The following is a 21,648-nucleotide window of genomic DNA, read 5'->3' as shown; positions in this document are numbered from 1 at the left end:
AGAGAATTTTCCAAAACAGAAGAGCACCAAGCCTCAGATTCTGGAAGCCAAATAATCACCAGAGTAAGAAGGAATCCACACTCATAGTCCTCATGATGGAGCTTGGTTCACTCACTGCTGTATTTTCAGCACCTGGAACAGTGCCCACACCCAGTAAGTCTGCGGTCCCCAACCTTTTTGGCACCAGGAACCTGTTTTTCCATGAACGGGCGGGGCGGGGGGCGGGGGAGAGACAGGAGGTGGAGCTCAGGGGAGCTTCCCTTACAGCCCGGTTCCTAGCAGGCCACGGACTGGTACCTGTCTGCGGCCCGAAGGTTGGGGACCCCTGCCCCATGGGGTTTGAATAAACGGATGAAGGAAAACTGCAGAACACCAGATGCAAACATTAAGATCCCCTAAGCAGCCAGGTAGAAAAGATATCCTAGAAGGAATGACCGTTACACCAGCAACTGATGACTTAGCAGCCACAATAGATGTCAGAAGGCAGGAATGTTATCTCCAAAGCACTGATAGAAATAACTGTCCACCTAAAATCGTGCTAGTGAGTTATCTTTCAGGGATAAGGGTGAAATAAAGACATTCAGAGAAATGACAATAGAGTTTATCACCAATAGACCAAGGGAAAAAAAAAGTCTAAAGAATATTTTTGTGGAAGAAGGACATTTTTCCAAAAGGAAGATCTGACAAGCACAAAGGAAATGGCAAATGTGGCTTCGTGTTCACGACAATGATAGGTTTCAGGAGGAGTTGACCAGACACAAAGTGTTATGAAGTCTTTGTTTGTTTGTCTGGAAGGAGGGTAAATACTGGATTAGCTTTAGACTTTGTCAAGTGAAATACCCATATTACCATGTCTTGGATAACCACGGAAAGAATAGAAATAGAACATGTAAGTTCCAAGCCAGTTGGGGGGGAGCACAAAAGAGACAAAAAAAAGGGGGAAAAGGAAACATGATGCTTGACCACTAGCAAGCACAAAACTAAGATGGTTTGTAGAAATATGTCATAATCATACACTTGTAAATGATTTTTTCAAAAAATGCCAGCCCTATTGTGTTCATAAGAGATACACCTAAAATATAGGGACACAGCAAGGCTGAAAGAAAAAGGCTGGAAAAGTTATGGTTCAATCCAGCAGGTTTAGGAGGAGGTATTAGATGTATGGACTTAAGAAGGAAGCAATAATCACTCCCTCCTTTAAGAATTGATGTAGCGTTTGAAAGGCTTCTGGCATTTGTGAAATGACTCTCACACCAAGCCAGGGGGGCAGTGGAGTGGGTGTTGCCACTTCCCTTTTACAGATGCGGAGCCTGAGGTTCGGAGAAGTCAGGGATTTGCCAAAGTCACACAGCGGCAGGACCGATCTCATTAGGTCTTGTGACTTCGGGCCCACTGCTCTTTTCTCTTCCAGTGGGTGTTTAGAAAGGAGGGTTTAGACAGAGGAAGGAGCGGGCAGGGCAGGGCAGGGTGCTTCGGGGGAACAGCATGGGCAAGAGCTTGGCAAGTGGAAAACACCGAGTGGGAAGAGTGATTTGGCCGAGCACACCGTGCCGAAAGGAGTGGGTAGGGATTCTGGCCAGTTTCGGAGGGACTTGGAGGCAGGCAGTCTTATATGCCTTGCATGTGCAAGAAGTTTGCACAAGACCACATGCTTTTCCAGTCTAAGCACAGCGTGGGGGCGGGGAGCGGCAGAACCCTTGGGGCGAGGACCGAGGACGCCCCCTCGCCACGCCCACGGGTCCACGCATGCGCAGACAGCGGCGGCCGCGCTCACAGCTGGGGCTCACGGGCGCCCCGTGGGCCCTCGAGGCAGCTGCGGGATACTGGGCGGCACGCTCTCTGACGTTGACCACCCCGCGCCCCCCACCGCCAACCTAGTTGGATCGTTAGCGGTCCTGCCCGAGGTCCCCTCCAGGTTCAAATCCAACTGGGTGAAAGAGGGCCCAAGGAAGACAAACACACTGGACGGCAAGTTCAGGAGAACAGGAAAACAGATCGCAAATTCTTTTCCTGGGAAGAGGAGGGAGGCACTGCTGTCCTTAATTGGAGTGGAGTGGAAAGGAGGCAGACAGTGTGGGGGGTTAAGAGCAGACAGAAGAGAGCCCCGATGGGGTGGGGTGGGGAGAAGAGAAAGGGGGGGTAGAAAGGGATATGTGGAGTGTACTGTCTTGTCTCCTTTGGAAAGAGGTGGGGGTGCGGTTGTCCTGGTGAGGAATCCTGGCTGTGGAGTGAGGCCCCTCGGCAGCCACTGACCTGTTGCGGGCGGGGGTGGGGGGGGGCGGGCGGGGCGCAGGTAGCCCTTTTAAGCTCCAGCTTCCTCTTCTCTAAAGCAAAGGACCTAATTCTTCCGGCGGTGGTGCAGATTAAATGATAGGATGCATCCTCAAGGGGGCATGGTGCTTAGCATGGCTCATTCACTTACCACAGTGGATAAGCCCCTATTGTGTGCCAGGTACTAGTCCATATGCTCTGAATACAGCGTGGAAAAAAAGTCCCAGTGGTTCATAGTCCACTGGAAAGGGAGAAGCGAACACTGACTTCTTCAGTCTGTTAGGTGCTGCTAAGTCATGGAAAGATCTTGCAGGATGAAGAGAGGAAGGGGCGGGGAGGGTGCTGTGGTCGGAGAGACAACGGTCTGGGAAGAGCTCACTGTGGGGCGTGAAGCAGGGCTTGGAGGAGAGTTGAGAGAGTTCCAGGGAGAGGGAAGAGCGCGTGCAAAGGCCCTGAGGCCGGAACGCACTGGGCATTTTGGAAGAACAACAAGGAGGCTGGTGTGTTTGGAGCAGAGAGAGCAGGGGAAGAGGAGTTGGGATGAGGCTGGTAAGGTAACTGGGGCAGGGCTCAGCAAACCTTTTAAAAGTTAAGTATAGTTGGTGTACATTCTTGTATTGGTTATATTAGTTTCAAGTGTACAATATAGGGATTCAACATTTTTATACCTCACAATGAGACGACCCCACTAATTCTAGGAATCGTCTGCAAACTCATCACAATACGATTGACTATATTCCCCCTTCCCTTTTCACTCATTCCCCAAACCCCTCCCTTCTGAAACACACTTTCTTAAAAGCCAGAAAGTAAATGTCTTAGGCTTTGGGGGCCACAAAGTGTCTGTTGAAAGTAGCTGTAGACAAGCCAAAAGCCAAGAGACTGGCTGTGTCCCAGTGAGCTCCCCGATATTGGGCCTCGGGAGCCCTCACTGAGGACTGAGCGGGCTGGGGAGCCTAAGGGCTGTTTGAGTTGAGTTAGGACATGCTCCAATCGAAGTTCACAGGGTCACTCTGGCTACCGTGGGGCATAGGCCGCAGGGGGAGGAGGTGAGGGCAGAGTGGGAGACCAGTCAGGAGGCAGGAGGCGGCGATCGCTTGGCCGAGGGATGTGGGGATGGAGGGGGCGAGCAGGGGCTGGGTTCTGGAGACCTTTGGAAGGTGGAGCAGCTGGGATTAGCCGATGGACTGCAGGTGATGTGGGAGCAGGCAGGCAGGGCGGCTCCAGGATTGTCCCCTGGGCCAGTGGGAGGCTGAAGCTGCCATTCTCGAAGAAGCGGGGATGGGAGTCTGCCCTAAGACTGTCTGACGCTGCTGAGATCACTTGGGGTCCATGCGTCAGGGAAGGGAGGAGGCCCTGGCGCGTCCAACAGTGGGGGTTCAGGAGAACAGGAGGGACCGGCGGTGGAGACTGGGAAAGAGATGCTGGCAGGAGGGAGGGAGGCTGAGAGGTAGTGTCCCGGAAGGCTCCAAGTGACCGTTGTCTTGCTGCTGCCTGAGAGCCAGCCAGGGACCTGGCATCTCGGAGGTCACCTGGAGGAAAGCAGCACTTTGGGAAGGGGGAGGGGGGAGTGGCTGATTTGCCATGAGGTCAGCAGAGGTGGAGATGGGAGGGGAATTAGGATTTAGGTGTGATGAGGAGGGAAGAAGTTGGTGTTTTTGCTTATTGTTTTTAAAGATGGAGAAAATAACCCCCTGCTGAAGTGCTGATGGGAATGAGTCAGTAAGGAAGGGGGCAGCGTAGATGGTGGCAGGAGGGGACTCTGAGAGCAGGCTCGGGGCTCTGACACAACATAGCCTCTGTCCCACCCCCCAAGCTCTGTGCCTGGGTGTGGGTTGGTCAGCTGTGGGCTGTGGACATTATTATGGGTCCTTTCCCAGATTCAGAGAATGGCATCTGGGAGTCTGACGGCGGCCCTGGGGGCTGCCCTTGGGCAGGGGATGCAGAATGGCACCCAGAGCTCAGGGGAGGGTCTGGCTGGGGATGGGACCACACGGGATGGGGGAGGGGCGGGAGAGGCAGCAGGCATGAGGCTGGTGGGGGAGCTGGTGGCGCTTCTCTTCTGATGGCCCTATTTGGTGGGTGCAGTAGCACACAAGTCCTGCCCAGGGGGTGTGGGGAGAAGAAGTGGCAGAGGCTGCGGAGGGGGAAAGTGTGAATTAGTACCTAGACGGCTGGGGAGGAGGGGCTTAGAATCTGATTCTCCAGCTGCCTTTTGCGCTGACTTGAGACTGAAGGCAGTGACTTTGAATGGAGGCCGCAGTGCAGTGGCAGGGGTTTCCTTAGCCACTCTAAACAGCGCAGTGATTTCACGGAGTGAATGTGGCAGAGAGAGGGAGCTGAGGGTGTGCAAAAGGGATAATCGCAATCCTGGATGGTTAAAGCGCAGGAGAGGGGAGAGACATCCCCGGGCAAGAAGGGACCAAGGAAGAGGGCATCGCGGAGGGAGGGAGGGTCAGCGGAGGGAAAGGCTGTTAGGATCAGGCACTCAAGGGTATGGGCTGGAAATATCAGGGATGGGCTCTGAAACGGAAGTCCTGGAGGGGTGCAGTTATTTCAGACGACAAAGTCCGGCGGGGATCATGGGAGCCAGTGGCTGAGGTCGGGCGAAAGGCAAGAGGGTGGGAGAGGAGAAGACCAAGGACCCCCAGGCCAGGAGCGGGAGGACCGTTGGTGTGGATGGTGAAATCACCCAGAACGGAGACAGGTGCGTGTTGAAGAAAGTGTCAGTGACCAGGAGCTGAAATCTTCGAGGAATGAGGGGACATGACCAGCGCTTCCTTCATCAAGTACCTGGAGCATGGAACCAAGTGTTTTAGAGAGGGAGGGGGGAAAGTGGTCAGAAGGGAGACAGGAAACCAAGAGAGCTTCACCCCCTTTAGAAGTTGGACAAGGGGAAATCACAATGGAAAGCGGGGGAGGGGCAGGGCACGGAGACTCCACGGGGGCCTGACCCGGACAGCTGGGCTGGGGCAACCAGGGGTGCTGGTGAAGGGTGCGGTGTGGCCCGGGCCGGGGTGTGGCCTGGTGGGAGCCAGGGCACCCTGTCTCCCACCCCTCAGATCTCGTCTGATCCAACGGGCTGCTGGCTGTGGTGTGGACCAAGGACGCCGTGGCTACTCTGGCTTTGCCCCGGAGCCCATGGAGCTGAGGCCCGATTCCAGCCACAAGGAGAATGTGCCCCCCAGGCCTGCGACCCCCCTGAGGCCAGGCAAGAGATTTAGTGGGTCTGGGTCGGCGGTGGCAGGAGCAGGGTCCCCTCTAGAGCCCCCTTCCTGGACAGGCCAGTCCAGGGCCTTGCTAATTCCAGGGATGAGCTGCGTTGGGTCAGTGGGGCCGGGACAGAGTCTGCCCAGTCTGGGGCCCAAGGGCAGGTCAGGAGACCAGGGCGGGAGGTCAGGAGGAGGGTGGACCAGGAGCGGGCCCGGCTGGGGCCCCCGGGGTGAGGAGGGGCTCCCACGGGTCGGCCTGTGCCGGGGTTGGCGGGCTAGGGAACATCTGAGCTCAGGTGCCTGGGGCTTTAAGAAGACCACAGAGCAGATGCAGCCAAGGGTGAAGCAACCCACAAACAAATTCAGATTCTGATTCGTATGCCAGTTTCCCTGTGTTCTAGCTGTGTGCCTGTGGGCAAGCTGCTTGAACCTCTCTGAGCTTTAGTTCCTATGCATGAACTTCTATGGCCCACACTATACTTGCCAGCCTTCCCAGGCATCGTGCCAGCTCCCAGCAGGCCTGGTGTCTGGTGGAATGGCCTTGGGGGCTGGGGGCATTCTTAGGGAGGGCTCTAAGGCCCGCCCCCTGGGCCCTCAGAGCAGCTTGCTTGTAGCTGTTTGATCTGCTGGGTCTTGCCTTCATGTCCAGCTGTGGCCTCCTCCCCATCACTTCTTTGCTCAAGCTCAAAATCAGGGACTCGTGCTTGACGTGTCCCTTTCTAAGCCTCCACCTCCATAGCAGGTCTACATCTGTCTCTTCCCCACGCTCCCTGCCACTCCTGATCCCAGCCCCAGTCCCCCCTCACCTGCGACCCCTCCACAGCCTCCTTGCCTCTGATCTTGCCTTGACCCTCACCAGGAACAGTTAGACCATGTCACTGCGCTCGCTCAAGGCCCCCAGGCACTCACTGCCCATTGGTCTGCAGAGCTGAGGCAGACCTTCAGGCCCCCGCTCGCTCCAGCCTGGGGCCCTGTCCCTCCCTGGCTCTGAGGCCTGGCGGGCCCCAACTGTCCCACTTGAGCGCTGAGCACCAAGTTCCCCCGCCCCCAGGGCATGACTGCCCCTACTCTCTTTAGAGCCACGGAGACTCCTGAAGACGCAGAGCCTTGATGTCGCGCTGCGCCGGTGGGTGCCCAGGGGCCAGGCTGAGCGGGGAGGGCCAGCCTCCACACCATGCCCGGGGCCAGTGCTTGGCCAGGAGCCCTGCAGAGTCCAGACCAACCTGGCCAGCCCTGGTCCCCGCCCGGGCCTCGCCCTGAAGGACGCGACTGGCCCTGGCCGGCTGATCAGCTCCAGCTTCCAGAGGCAGAGCAACGTACAGCCCTTGGGTGGCCTTCCCCCGGGGACTGCGCCAGCGTTGGCTGTCCAGCAGAGCAACCTGGGCATAAGGGAGGCCAGCTTGGCTGAGTGTGGAAGTCACAGCAGCCCCCACCTGTGGCTGGAGCCTCCAGAACGCTTCTGGCCTCACATGATGCCCCTGGGAAGCCCCCTACCCCGAGGGCCACGGGCTCGCCCACCCTCCCCCCTGAAGCAGTCCTGGCTGCTGGCCACAGACACCCCCTACCCGGGTTTCCAGCCCATTGCGCACTATGCACCTGTTGATGGGGACACCCGGCCGGGCCCCAGCTCCTGGGGTGGCCTGGGGAACTGGACCTCAGGGCTCATGGGGGAGCCCCTCACCCTGGAGGACCTGGCTGTCCCTGCCAAAAGCCAGGCTTGCATCCCGTCCCAAGCTGCCATCTCCCAGCTGCTGGCGTCCGTGCAACACCTGGAGCACAAGGTGGCCAGCCCCAGGTGCTGGGGGACCCAGAAACCCCTAGTCCCTTCGTGGCAGGAGCCCTGGGCCAGCGACGGCCAGGCCCTCCCTGCTTGCCTGCAGCGCAGCCAGCCTGTTCTTGCTTCCTGGGACAAGAGGAAGAAGCACCCCCGAGATCTCAGGGGAGCTGTGGATTTCCCAGGGACACCCGGGGTCCAGCTTGGTCCCTCAGACTCTCAGGCAGGCAGCAAGCCTGCATACAGCAGGGGGCAGAGGGGGGACCCCCTGCTCCCTCAAGGGGTGGGCAGCAGAGAGGCCAGACTCTGCTCTTCCACCTTCTCCAGAGCAGCCCGGGGTGTCCTCCCAGGGCAGGAAGGAGGGGAGGAGGCCCCCAGGGAGCAGGTCAGCAGGAAGACCTCCTGTCGGCCAGCCACGGCCCCAGCTGGAAGTGCCCTGCAGGTAGAGGTCAGAGGAGTCTGGGAGTGGGCTATTGGGGGGCTCCAGGGGGCTGCTGCCTCCCCCGGGAATTCTCACTACCCCGTCACACCCTGTTTCCTCAGACAGGGAGGCCTTGGGTGGGCAGGCTTGGTGGGAGTGTCCTGTCCTGCTTGCTCCTTGGCCTGAAAGCTGCCTCATCCTTTTGTTTTCCAAGAACCAAGCCCGAAATGCGAGCCCGAAATGGGAGACCGCCCAGTGAGTTCCTGGCTGCGGGTTGGGACAGCTCCTCTCCCATTTGCCTGGGCGAAGGGACACTAGGGCCTGACAGAGATGACCCCTGATGGCCAATCCATCAAGGGGAGGCACTCCCTCCACACTGTTCCTGCTGGGGATGACAGGGGGCTCCAGGGCCCCGGGAACAGGGACGTGGGGGCTGCTGCTTCTGGGAGCTGTCGCTGCTGAGGCTTTCTCCCGCCTCCTCCAGGGGCTTCCTGGTCTGCGATTTACAAGCCATCAGGATGAGGAAGTCCTTTCTGCTGCCTCCGGGGCATCACCCCTATCAGTGCTGGAAGGGCCTGGGGTGGGGGGTGCTGCGGAGCCCCCAGCTGCTCCCTGGGGCTGAGGGGCAGACCCACCTGCGGATCCACCCTGGTCTGTCCCCAGCCGGCAGCTGCTGTCCAGATGCTTCAGAGCCTGGCGGCGCTCGGTGCGGAGGCGGCGGGCAGTGGCGGAGGCGGCGGCCCCGGGCCGCCGGCAGCTACTGCGCAGGGGCCTGCAGGCACTGCGCTGGGCACTGTGGCTCCGGGAGGCCCAGCTGGAGGTGGCGTGCAGCCGGCACACAAGGGCCCTGCTGGCCCGCAGCTTCCACAAGGTCAGGGGCCTCCAAGCTGGGTCACAGGGAGGTGATGAAATGCCGGAGTGTCTGGGAGGAGGTTCTTCGGGGGCCCAGGTTAGGCTTTCTGAGTGACCTCCAGCGGCACGTGCGGTTGTCACCCCGGATGCCCGAATGAGCTCAGCCTCAGTTCAAGTCCTGCCTCCACTACTTTCTTTCACACTTTCTGGCTGCATGGCCATGGGCAAGCACCTTAACCTCTCTGCCTTATTCTTGTATTTCTAAGATGGGATAGTAATAGGGCATCATACTTCTCTGGGTTGTTGTGAGGTTAAATAAATAAAGGGCCTCCGAATCCTGCCTAGCACACAGCTAGCACTCTACTCTATCAGCGGTTGCTATTTTTCACTAGTGATTTGGGGCCGGTACTGGAAGGGCACCTCTGGGTTCTTCCCTCCTTGGGAAAGGGGTCCTCTAGAGGGGCCCAGCTCTAGGTTCGGCCTCCCAAGGGAAGCCCTGCCTCTTGGGCTCTATCTCCTCTCATTCATGCATTTCCGAAGAGGCAGGGCAGTCTAATGGTTAGGACCACAGGCTTTGGAGTCTGATAGATGCGTTTGGCTCCTGTCCCTGCCTCTCCCTTGTGCTCCCTCTCAGGGCACATTCTAGAAGCTGTGGTCAACGTCCCTCTTTTCCCCTCCTCTCTTGACCCAGTGGCGAAACCTGACTCAGCAGCAGAAGCAAGAGCAGCCCTACATCCAGGCTCGGCCAGGCCCCCCACCATCTGGGGAGGGTCTCGCAAGAAGGAAGCCAGCGGTGGACCCTGCCCAGGGAAGCAGGTAGTTGGGGACACCTCAGGTTGCTCAGTGTGGCCTTCCCTCCTTGTCCCTCATTTCCCCTCGCCGGCCAGAGAATGAGGATACAAACAGCAGATGCGAGCAAAGATTTGTGCAAAAAGACATCTATCGCAGCATTGTCTATCCTTATAGAAGCTTTGAAACAACCTCAACGCCCAGTGGGTGAGGAAATTATGGCTTAACTGCATGGCGGTTGTTTGGCAGTGTTCAGCATGCTATTTACGAAGACCTACAGATTTTTTCCCCAACTCTCTCTTCCTTTATTTTTCACTGCAATATCTTTAATTTTTAGTTCTAATCATGACAGTCATGCATGCTTGATTTGAAAAAAACATCCAATAGAGTTGGAAATTTTACCCTCTCCCCATGTATCCTCTTTCCTGGAAGTATTTTTTATGGATATTTGTGTAGAATTTTTGATGACAAGGAAAAATGGGTATGACAATGTAAAATGGGGGGGAAAAAGGGTAAATAAACAGTGCCTAAGATATTTTCTCCATGCACCTAAAACAGTGCATAAAAAAGACCAGAAGGAAAAACTACTAAAATGCTGCACAGTACCGTGAAGGACTTAGCACTACTGAACTGGCCGCTTAAAAATGGTTAAGATGATAAACTTATGTTATGTGTATCTTAACACTCTTAACATAAGAATGAGTAAATATTTCATCCGTCACCCCCCAAAAAACTACAATGAAAATAGTGCTTATCTCTAGAACAGCGGGATTAAAGTTGGCTATTATCCTCTTCATTTCCTCCTTTTTTCCACTACTGTGATGTATGTTTTTTCTTATTTTTAATTTTTTAAATAATAAATGTTTATTATTATTATTTTTATTTTTTTAAATAATAATAATTAAAATTATTTATTAAGTAATATCTATTTCAATGCATGTTCATTGTAAAAAATGCAAATAGTATTGAAGAGAAGGAAGCAAAAGCAGAAGCCCCTCCCCCGATCTCTTGTGTGATCAGGGGTAAGCGAGCTGCCTGGAGGAGAGTGGGGTGGCCCAGCGCCCCTTTGCACCTGCAGGCAGGCAGCGCCCCCCCAGACCCCTGGGCTGGCTCGGGCAACTTGCATCGTGCTCCCTCCCTTGGCCCTGGGCCTCAGTTTCTCCCTGTGTGACTTTACTTTCAGTCCCGGGAGCCTGAAGGAGGAGGCGGGCACCGGGCCAACCCCATCACCTTCTGGTCCAAGACCAGATGGAGGAGACAGGAGAGCCGAGATCCTGCAGGCCCTGCAACAACTAGCTGGTGAGACGTGGGGCTCTGGGAAAGTGGGGGAGATGGGGCTGGACGGGGTGTACTGAGTGAACAAGTGTTTATTGAGCATCCGCTCTGGCAGCTTCCCAGACACGATCTCATTTGAGCCTCTCAGTAACCTTGGCAAGGCATTGTGCCCATTTTATTGATGGTGAGGTTCTGAGGCACAGAGAAATTAAACGCCCAGCTCGAGGACACACAGTATGGGATTTGTGTGCCATGAACGCTGGCGCAGGCCCAGCAGAAGCTTGGGTGTTAGACCTGGAATGTCCCTTGGACATCAGTCACTCACAGGGAACCCGAAGCCCAGAGCCGCGGTGCGAACAGCCGAATGGCTGGAGGCCGCACAGCCTGGGGTCCCAGATGTCCGTGGCCCTTCTGGCCCTGATCCTCCCCTCCGCTCACTCTCTCCCTCTTCATCCTCCCTTTCCAGCCTTCCTCCTGTGGTGCCGCCAGCAGGAATGGGCCAGGCAGAGGAAGAAGGGGGTCCAGAGGGAGGCCCCCGGGGCCACGCTGAGCACTGGGAGCGTGGCGAGGCTCCCCCAGGCCTGGGGCTCTCCTGCCGCAGGAGCAGCCCGTGCAGCCCCACTGGACCCCCAGCACCAGAGAGCGTGGCTCCGCAGGTAGGCAGAAGTCGGGGGTGGGGATCCCCTTCCCTGAGGCAGACGGCAGGATGCAGCTGGGAGATGCTCTTTGAGTTCTGGACTCCTGGTTGTCAGAGACAAAGACCAAAGTAAGAAATGGCAGCAGCTGCCGTGTACTGAGAGCCTAAGACCACCCAGGAGCTGGGGTTCACTTCTAAGTAAAGCTTAGTGCCAGCTGTCGCCGGCCGCACGCGGAACCCATGGCCAGGTTGGGGGAGAGACAGGAAATGAGCGGCCGCAAGGCGTGTGTGCGAAGACCACCTGAGTTTAGTGTTGTGAAGGGAAGGAACACAGAGCTGTAAGAGTTTTTTTTCCCCTTGGTAACTCTTTAGTGATGGGACGTTATTATCTTAAACATAAGTAAAGAGGGTGGGATAATACACCTGTGTAAGCACTCAGCTTCAAGAAAATCACCTCCTGAGAAAACTTGTTTCGAAGGTACCCCAACTGCTCCCTCTTCTATGTTATTTTGAGGCAAATCCCAGCCATCTCTTTTAAACGTGACCACAAGACCATGCTCACACCTAAAAAATGAACAGTAATTCCCCCATGCCAGCAAATACCTGGTCAGCCTTCAAATTCCCAATTGTTTCACAAGCACCTATCTTGTTACAGTTTGTTTGAATCAGGATCTTTTAATACAGTCCACATGTTGTAATTGGCTGAGTTGTTAAAGTCTTTGGAAGCTCTGTGCTCCTCTGAATTTTTTTTTCCTTGCAATTCATCTGTTGAAGAAACCACATTGTTTGTCTGGCAGTTTCCTGCTGTCTGCATTTTGCTGATTGCACTCCCCTAACAGAGTTTTCTGTGAGGTCTTTTAACAGAGGAAGCTGACCTTGACCGGAGTTTGGAGGAGGTGTCAAGGATGCCTGGGGAGTAGTGGAGGGAGAGCCGATGAGAGCATTGGGCAGAGGCAACAGCATGTGCCCAGGCCCAAGACAACAAAGCAGGGAAAACCTAGAGAACAGCGGTCAAGTTGCAGCCTGCTAGCACGGGGCGGGGGCACCAGGGGTGGTTCAAGGTGCAGCTTGAAAGGTGTGTGGGGACCTTGCAGGCTTGGGGAGGAGTTGCAGTGCTTTCATCCATGGAAGGGGGCTGTCAGTGGAGGATTTTAGCAGGGAAGTACCATGATTTGGTTTGGGATTTGAAAAACATCACCCTGGTTACCACGGACGGACGAACGGGTGGAAGGGGCCACGAGGGGATGCGGGCCGCCCGGTAGGAGGCTACTGAGGCCCTGCAGGCACCCAGGGGTGATGACCTCAAGTCCTTACAGCAGCTCCATTTTACGGATGAGGAAGCGGAGGCCCAGGAGGCGAGGCGGCTTCCCCGAGTAATGAGTGTGGCGCACGGCAGGTGCGGGAGCTGCCGTCCCCGTCTGTGTCAGGAGCACCTGCGCTTCCTCTCGGCCCTCCCAGGTGTTTCGGGGCCTGGCGGCGGCTGGTGAAGAGAGGGGCCCAGTCTCCGGACCACCTGGCTGACCGCCCGATGGGAGCCCTGAGGATGTGCCTGAAACAGCGGATGTGGATGAAGCGGTCGCAGGTCTCAGATGGGGCAGAGGTGACTCAGCTGTCCCCCGGCCAGCAGAAGGCAGGTAGGCAAGTAGCAGTCCCTCCCACCCCAGCAAACAGTGTCACTTAAGCTCCTTCTGCGGGGGGTGCGTTGAATTATGGGTTGTTGGAACGGGACGTGATGGAATTGGGGGAGCAGCCTGGTGGGCCTGGCAGGGTTCAGCAGGGGTCCCTGGAATGGGTCGGCCTTGGCTGGACCTCAGCCCCGTCATGAGCTCCTCTAAAAGCAAGGGACTTTGTTAATCTCCCATGCGGAAGGGATAGGTTCCTGGGGTGAGTGGGACACATGGCCCCCCACCAGAGCCTGACAGGGGGAGATGGGATCTCTGGGGTGTCCTGGAGGGGTGGGTTTAGGGCTGGTGGGAGGGTGAAGCGCCCATGAGGGGCGAGGTTCCCAGGGGCATAGGGAGGTCCCTGGGGACACGGCTGATGCGTCTCTTGATTGCTTCTCAGAGAACAGGGCCGTCTGCAGCTCAGCCCCTGCAGGGGCCGCCTCCCGTGGCCTGGCGGGGGGTGGCCCGGGCCCAGGGGCCGCCCCAGGAGCCAGCCTGCAGCTCCCTGCAGGAAGCCTGCCCGAGACTGGCCCTCCAGCCGGTGCTGCTGCTCCGGAGGGCGAGGCTCTCCCAGCGCCAGCAGGCCAAGTAGGTGTCCACGGGTTTGTGGCTTGGGGTTGGCCCTGGCGGGACAGGGGTGGGCACATGTGCAGTGCTTGGCCCTGGGAGGGGTGTCCCATAGGGAACAGGCCCCATCCCACTCCTTCCAGAGGCTCCAGCGTGGGGCCCGGTTCACTCTGGTGCCCAGCGGGTGTGGGGCCAGGGGAGGTAACCCAGGGACACTGAGACACTGATTGAGCAGAGAGCCATGGGGACCATGCAGTGGCCAGGGGTCCAGACACGTGGTTCTACCAAGGGGCCTGGAACCTGATTGGGAGGTTGGTTTAATGCTCCTCTCCCTCCCCAGCATCTAGAATCATCCCTCCCAGCTCCCAGCCGGGTGGGAGCCTCCTGGTGGCGGGAACCGTCTGTCTCCTGGCCACCGTCTCCCAGTGCCTTGCAGGCACCCGGCCTGTGGTCAGCACAAATAAACACTGTAAATGAACAAGTGGAGGAGCCTTGTATGCCCCTGCCCCCACTCGCCTCATTATACAGCTAGGGAAACAGAAGCTCAGAGGGGCTGAGCAGCTTGCTTTACTTAAATCACACGGTGAATCAGGAGCAAGAGGTGGGACTCAGAGCCCAGGCTGATGGTTCTCTGTGAGGGGAGCAGTGGGGTCAGCAGGAGCCAGCTTCCCTGACAGGGCAGCAGGCGGAACAGAAGCCAGCGGCGCAGGGTTAAGAATTCCGTCCTTGAAAGCCGTGCACCTGGCATCCACCAGTCCCGCACCTATTTGATCCACTGGGACCCTCAGCCTCTACTGCCCCCCTGGAACTCCCGGGAGACTCTGTTCAGTGTGATCCTTCAGGACGGAGTCCCCCCACCCCAAGTCCATCCCCGGGCTTCTGGGCATCGGGGCATGGCCAACGTGCGCCTGCGGTGTATCTGTTCTGCCCAGTGGCCTGAGATGAGGGTTTGGACCGCAGGTCTGCTGCTGTCCGGAGTCTGGGGAAATGTCTTCCCCTAGGCCTCTCGACTACAGAGTGGAGGCAGAAGTACTAGTGTGGTTATGCACGTGGCCTCTTGAGTGGGGGGTTCCTGGACTCCTGGACCTTGGGGCCCCCTGCCCCTCCGGGAACGTGTCAGGGATCAGCCAGGTGATCAGCACAGGTGGAGCTGTGTTCTTGGTTTTAGCTGCTAAGGAGAGGCATCCTGGGGACTTAAGAAAAGTCAGGAAGCTCAGGCCACACCCAGACCATTGAGTCAGAATCCCTGGGTGTGGGACCTGGGGGGACCTGGGGTTGGTCTTTCTTAGAGCCCCCAGGGGTCCCAGGGTGCAGCTGGCTTTCTGGGAGGCGGCGATGCAGAGCTCTGGCCAGCAGATGAGGCTGGGGCGTAGGGGCTCACCTGCCCCCTTCCTACAGCTCCTTCCTCCAGGGCATACAGCAGCAGATGCTGAGACACATCCTGAGGGTGTGGCACTTGACGGTGTGGGGTCCAGATGCCCCGTCAGACAGTGCCAGCGCCACCTTGGCCCCAGCACCGCTGGGCCGCCCACCGGGAGGGGAGGCCCCGCTGGGCCGCAGCCCAGCCCATAGCTCATCGGGGGAGGTGAGCGGCAGGGGCTGCAGCAGGCCAGGGTGGGTAGGGGATGGGGGCGTGGGATGGGGGAGAGGGTGACACTGGGCAGGGGCCAGGCACCCAGGACTCCACACCCCCTTCCCCAGGGTTCCAGGGCCCCTGCCCTCCTGGAGACCCTTCGGCTGAGCTTTCTGTGGGCAGCAGGGCGGCGGCAGCAGGGGCGGTGGCTTCTGCTCTGGCAGGCGCAGGCCTGGTGGTCCCAGGGTGCAGCACCGTGGCACCAGCACACGCTTCAGAGGCGGTAGGGACCCTCCCCCAGGACGGGTGAGCCATGCTGCCCACTGCTCTGTGGGTTTACCGGTTCCGGGAGGCCCCTTTCCCATCAGCCCTTGACCTTCGCAGCGGCATCCCCTCTGGGTCTGCACCCCAGAGGGCTCCCCAGTCACGCGCCAGTCAGCTGGCCCCCAGACTCTGATCCTCTCAGGTCCTCCAGGGGAAGGGCGAGGCGGTCATTTCCCTCAGAGATTTCACAACTGCGGTCTGTTCATCGATTGATTCACAGCGCAGTGCTTATGACAGTCTGCCTGGGTTCTAATCCCAGCTTTGCTCCTCACTGGCTGTGTGACCTTGGGCAAGTTGTTCAACCTCTCTGTGCCTCCATCTCCCCATTTGTATGGGGGTAGTAATAGTACTTCAATGGGGAGCAACAAGGTGGGGCACATACATCCCCTGGACCAGTGCCTGGCACATAGCAAGCACTCCATTCATGGCGATGTTTATCACGGGGGGTTGAGTGCAGGACCTGGCTTTGGAGGGCTAGGATCCCCTCTTATCCCTGTCACCTGTCACTGGGCCCCCCGGAGTAGTGTTTCAGCGCTCCAGCCCCCAGCAACCCACTCTCCCCCAAGATGGAAACAGGGAGAGGAGTCACCCCAACCCCCACCCTGCTGGTCTGGCCCCCGATGGCAGTGGCCATCCTCAAGGTGGACACTCCCTTTCCCAGTGTCCTCCTCAGCTGGCACCACTGGGCAACGGCCCAAGGGGCCCGGAGAGAGCTGGCCGCCCGCTGGGCCTGGGATCGGAGCTGCAGGGCCGCACTGGGCCTGTGGCGGCGGCGGCTGGAGCAGGAGCAGGAGGCAGAGCAGCGGGCCCAGAAGCGGGGCCGGAGGCGGGCGCGAGATGCGCTGCAGCACTGGCAGTCTCGCTGGCAGAGTGAGTGGGGGCCTGGGGCGGGGCACCCGGGGGAAGGAGGGCCGGGGTCCATCCGGGGGACCCAGGAGTCCAGATCCTCCAACACAGAGTCCAACAACAACAGGGTCCCCACAGGGCACCACCAGGGCCAGGGTGGCAGAACAGGACCTGGGGGCATGGACACTGGTCCCCAGGTTCATGTCCCCATTTCCATTCCCTGGCTCTGTGGACTTTAAACAAGTTGTTCAATCTGAGACTCAAGGTAACAGTTGTACCACCTCATGGGGTGGGGGAGATTGCGGGCTCCTAGGAGACAGTCCACCCACAAGCTTGGCTCAGAACCCAGCTGCTGATAGGTTCTTGTTCATCTTCCTCCTCGTTCTCCTTTCCTGGCTCTCGAGCAGCACAGGTCAGAGCACTGTGTCACGGTGCCCTCAGAGCCCAGCACAGGAGGTGCGGGTCACTGGGGAGCGTTTGAGAAGTGTCCCACTACACCGAGACATCCTCAATGGGCTGGAGGAGGGGACTTGTTGCTCCGGAAAGCTCATGTGCCAGCCACAGGAAACAGTTGCTCCTCCAGCCCGATTGTCCAGTTGCCCAGGAGAGCTGGCCCAGTGTTGTCAGACCTTCTGGTTTTTAAAGAAAACCTGGAAATCTAGGTTTTTATGAAATTCTCAAGATTCCTAAATGTCGCCAAGAAATTTTTAAAAGCCAAAAATCTCTATGAGTTGGGTTGGCCTGGTCACCTGTAAGACACCTGTAACCACAGTGTTTTAAGCCAGACAGTTAGGATGGCCTCTTCTGTTTCCACTTGGGTAGAGGACAAAGGGCCAGCTTAGCAGGGGCCCGTGGGCACCCAGGGCCCAGGGGTGAAGCCAGGATGAGCATCCAGCGTTTCTCCGGCCACAGGGCAGCAGTTCCTGCATGAACAGTACCAGAGGTGGGTGCAGGCTCACATCCGGGGCCTGCGCAGGGCCGTGTTCCAGAGCTGGCAGCGGGCGGCAGCTCAGCGGGGACACAGGGCGGCCAGGCCAGAGCGGCTCCTACTGCAGAGGTGGGTGGGTGGGCTTGGCACGGGGAAGCGGAGGGTGATCCCTACCCCCTGAAAAGCAGGGAGAGAGCCCAGGGGACAGGAGGCTGGGTTGTGCCTGCAGCTCTAGGAGAGTCCAGGCTGGAGGCCTGGGGCCTGGAAAGGGGGAGGGTATGTGAAGGGAGGCCCCCGCCTGGAGCCATAGAGCTATGACCACTCCTTCAGTTGTCTGCTTTGTGCAGGAGGTGGGGAGGGCAAGCCCCTCCTCCCACCTCGCTCGCCCTCCCGTCCAGGTCAGGACTTCGGTTTCAGAGGCTACAATTAGGACGGAGAAATGAAGTCCTCAGCATCCACCCTCACGTGTGTCCCAACACCCGTGCTGTCTGAGGAGTTGGCATAGGGGCCAAAAGAAGAGGGTGAAACTTCAAATAGAGATGTGCTAGTAAAACATGCATATAGTTCATCGACGCACAGTTAAAAGCAGAGAGCACAGGCCAGGTAGCTCAGTTGGTTAGAGCCTCGTCCCACTACACCAAGGTTGCAGGTTTGATCCCTAGTCAGGGCACATATAGGAATCAACCGATGAATGTATAAATAGGTGGAACAACAAATTGATGTTTCTCTCGCTCTCTCAAAAATAAATAATTAAACAAAAATACAGAAAGCAGAGGACACATGTGATGCTTCCTCCTGCTGTTAAGTTACAAATTTGCAGACATTCATAATGTCCCCATAGCCAGCCCACTACTGACTACAGAGCGGCTGACCTCAGGGCATGGGGGACCCTGTTCCCCTCAGTGACCTCCTGCCTCAGGCAGGCTTGTGAGGGGAGGCAGGGGTAGCTGTCCACCTGTAGATCTGGGACTTGAACTCACAGCTGTTGGGTTCCCTCTGGTTCTTGCACCAAGGCCGCAGAAGAAAGCCAGCGCTTTCCCTGTTACACATTGTTCCCTTCATTTTTAAGGCTCAGAGTTGTATATGAAACCGTGTATAACCTGTAAGAATTTGTAGGGAGATTATGGGTGTAATTTTGAATAAATGTGACTTTTTTTTTTTTAAGAGAGAAGGGAAGGGCAGGAGAAAGAGAGGGAGAGAAACGTGGATGCGAGAGAGAAACATCAACTGGCTGCCTCCTGCACACGCCCCTAACAGGGTCCCAAACCTGCAACCGGGAGTCCCATGGGACAACGCCCTACCAACTGAGCCACACTGGTCAGGGCTGAGTAAATGTGAGTTTGGACTGTGATAGCCACTGGGCCCCTGCTCTGCTCACTTTGCAGCCATTTCCAGGCCTGGTATGGATCTCTGAGAGGCGTGGGGATGCTCCGGGCCCAGTGTCAGGCCTTCCAGGATGGACTGAGGAGAAGAGCCCTGGGGGCTGCATTCACCATGTGGCAGGAAGCCCGAGTGGCCGCAGCCCGCACCCGGGAGCACAGCACGGCCTGGGCCTCCATTGCTTGCTGGAGAAGCCATTTGCTGGGTGGCTGGGCAGACAGGCAGCTGAGGAGAGCCCGGGCCCAGAAGGCCTTTGTAGCATGGCGAGTGGCCCTGGGCCAGCACTGTGAGGCCCACCAGAAGGCCGAAGAGAGGGCTTGGGCCCAGGCCCGGGTGGCCCTGTGCTGGACACTGTGGGTGCCTGAGGCCCACCAACGTTGGCTCAGCCAAGTCCATGCTGCCCAGAAGCTGAATGCCAGGTGGGTTCCCATGGCCCAAGGGCAGCCCTGCCCTGTGCCTGCGGCTTGAGCTTTGAGCTTGTTTTGGGCAGGGGTAGTGGGTATTTGGTAGCTGGTACCGGGGCTCAGGATGCGGAGGGTGATAGGGAGAGGTGATCCTGGTCATTGTAGCTAGTCCTGGAGTCAGATCCCAGCTCCGCACTCGCCAGCTGTGTGACCCGTCTTGGGCAAGTCTAACTTTAAAGGTCAAAGGAAAATAACAGTCCTGCTTTGCAGAATGGTCCAGGGATTAGAGATAATGAATGTAAACATTCAGCTCAGAGCCAGGGCCAGACACAGGCCCAGCAGGTGCTCAGTAAACTGGGTTCCTATGAGGAAAGGGGAGGTAGAGTGTAGCTGGGAGAACAGTCCTTTCTCTAAAGAGGATGCTTGTCCATGCTGTGTAATACTCTGCTGCTCTCCGTGCCCATTTTAACCTGTTTTCTCCAGCAGAAGAATGGGGGGTGGCAGGGAGAAGCAGGGCTCAGGGCTTTGCCTGCAGGCCTCCTACCACAGGGCACTGGCCAGGGCTGGGAAGGGCTCTGTGCAGCTGCCACAGAGTCCTTGCCCTGATGGCCTTGGGTGTGGCCTCCTCCCTCTCCCCCAGGGTCCTAGAGGCCTGGGCCCAGTCAGCTTCCCACAGCCATGTCCAGCGGGTCACCATCACCCAGTCCCAGCAGGTTGGGTACAGGCAACTCCTGTGGACCCACTGGGCCCAGTGGCGGACAGCGCTGCTCCAAGTGTGGCTGGAACCATGGACGGAGGAGGCCCAGGAGACCAGCCCAGCCCAGCCCAGGCTGACCAGCAGAGGACGCTTCCTGGTGCTGATGGATGCTCCAGACCCAGGGAAGCAGGTGAGGTGGGGCCCAGGTGCAGTAGGAAGTCCAAAAATGACAGGAGGGCCAGTGGCCTCAGAATCAGCTTATTGTGGCTCATGGTGGCCATCGTGGCTGGAAGCTTTTGCAGGGGCCCCGCAGCCTTGTGGATACCACCCCTCCCTCATTCTCAGACAGCCTCCTGGCCCTGGAAGACAACCAGCTTCGGTCCATCAGCCAAACATTACTGGGCACCTACTGAGTGCCACCTCAGCTTAGTTCTGCCGCAAAGACAAAGGCCACCTAATCTCATTATATGTCATGGTGCAGTCTAGCATCAGGATAGGAATACGAGGACTGTAGCAATTTTTTTTTTTAACTGGAAAAATGAAGCATGCTTATCACAAGAAACATAAACAAAGAAATTTTCTTTGATAACACTCTCTACCCAAAGGTAACTGCCAGACCCTCCAGACCAAAAGCAGTTAGTTCTGAGACTAGCAAATGGCGGCGAAAGCTTGATGGCCTGCAGGAGGGAAGAGACCACAGTGAAAGCCAGGCACAGGAAGTGACAGTGCATGGCAGTCCAGGGATATGTCCTTGTGGGACACACAGTCCCACAGTTACTGGCAAGGCCACATAATGTTCCTAAAGATGAACTGGCATGATGAGTCCTATTTCATAATGCCAAGAAGTAGCTAATGAACTCTAGACTAGAGCATCTAAGAAAAAAGTTGTTTTCTTTTTAGCCTTGGCTGGTGTGGCTCAGTGGATTGGGCACTGGCCTGAGAATCAAGGCATCGCTGGTTTGATTACCGGTTGGGGCACATGCTTGGGTTGCAGGTCAGGTCCCCATTAGGGGATGAGAGGCGACCACACATTGATGTTTCTCCCCACCTCTGTCTCCCTCCCTTCCCCTCTGTCTAAAATAAATAAAATCTTTAAAAAAAGAAAAAAAATATTTTTTAACGGAAGGGATAGGATGTAGCTTTAGTTATTTGCAGAATCCACATAGTCAATGTGATTCTGGGGCCTCAGGGTATTTTATTTCTAGATCTGTGTTACAAGATGATTTTATTTTCAGAGTTTGTTTATAAACACTTTCATTCTGCTCCCAACAGCAAAGGCAGGCAGGGATCCCACTCACAATGGAGAAACTGAGGCTTGTAGAAACTGAGTCAGTGCTGGGAATGGGATCTAGGGGGCTGAATTCTAGGCCCCTCCTTCCTACTGTTTGAACACACACGCCCAGGCAGCCCTCACCCAACGACAGGAGCAGGTGCTATGCTGACTCGTGGTGGCACCGGGTCCCTGAGAGAGCCCAGCGTCCGCGTGAACAGGAGCTGGGGGCGTAGGCTCTGGAGTCAGACCGCTCTTGAGAGGTGGGGCCTCAGGCACGTGACTGAATATTTTAAAAGCTTCAGTGGGAGAGTCCTACCCGCCTTATAGGCTGTACCTGACCCAGATCCGCTCTCGCCATGTGGCAGCTATAATCCATCCACCCGGATGCTTGAGTCTCCAGCCACGTGGGAGGAGGGGAGAGATGGTGGTGTGTGCGGATGGTCATACTATGCGTGGGCACCTTCTCCATCTCTGGGAGCCCCATGGCTCATGGGGAATTGTATGCTCACATGAACTATCCCACGTGGGCCCACACAAGTAGGAGACCCTGCTACCGGGGTGAAGGGCAGGGCAGGAAAGGAATCCCACCGGGGCACCTGGGCCCCAGGAGGGCCAAGCCCATTGGGTTCAGGTTTTTCTCTCTGGCTGTCCCTCAGGCCCGGAGCTGCAGGCCGCAGGGCAGGGGGCCCAGGCTTGCTGACCCCACACAGCATCGCAGCCTCGGTGGAGAGAGGGAAAGCGGAGAGACGTGCTGGGCTCAGAGT

General features: G+C 57.2%; 1 protein-coding gene across 1 annotated transcript in view; it reads left to right on the top strand.

Moving 5' to 3' along the window:
• The first annotated feature begins 5,409 nt into the window (after nt 1-5,409).
• Nucleotides 5,410-21,648, top strand: part of CUNH1orf167 (chromosome unknown C1orf167 homolog) — a 19,280-nt gene continuing 3,041 nt past the window's right edge. The window contains exons 1-15 of the mRNA XM_054579669.1: nt 5,410-5,479; nt 6,558-7,696; nt 7,890-7,930; nt 8,339-8,546; nt 9,219-9,343; nt 10,500-10,615; nt 11,058-11,247; nt 12,687-12,870; nt 13,293-13,480; nt 14,858-15,044; nt 15,161-15,315; nt 16,018-16,226; nt 17,115-17,259; nt 18,516-18,929; nt 19,555-19,801. Coding sequence (XP_054435644.1) covers nt 5,410-5,479; nt 6,558-7,696; nt 7,890-7,930; nt 8,339-8,546; nt 9,219-9,343; nt 10,500-10,615; nt 11,058-11,247; nt 12,687-12,870; nt 13,293-13,480; nt 14,858-15,044; nt 15,161-15,315; nt 16,018-16,226; nt 17,115-17,259; nt 18,516-18,929; nt 19,555-19,801 — 3,618 coding nt within the window. The remainder of the gene's footprint in view (nt 5,480-6,557; nt 7,697-7,889; nt 7,931-8,338; nt 8,547-9,218; nt 9,344-10,499; nt 10,616-11,057; nt 11,248-12,686; nt 12,871-13,292; nt 13,481-14,857; nt 15,045-15,160; nt 15,316-16,017; nt 16,227-17,114; nt 17,260-18,515; nt 18,930-19,554; nt 19,802-21,648) is intronic.

Source organism: Pteronotus mesoamericanus, unplaced genomic scaffold (assembly GCF_021234165.1).
Source record: "Pteronotus mesoamericanus isolate MK-2021 breed Mesoamerican mustached bat unplaced genomic scaffold, CSHL_Meso_final contig_557, whole genome shotgun sequence".
In the NCBI taxonomy this organism is placed as follows: domain Eukaryota; kingdom Metazoa; phylum Chordata; class Mammalia; order Chiroptera; family Mormoopidae; genus Pteronotus; species Pteronotus mesoamericanus.
This window is presented reverse-complemented; position numbering and strand designations above follow the sequence as displayed.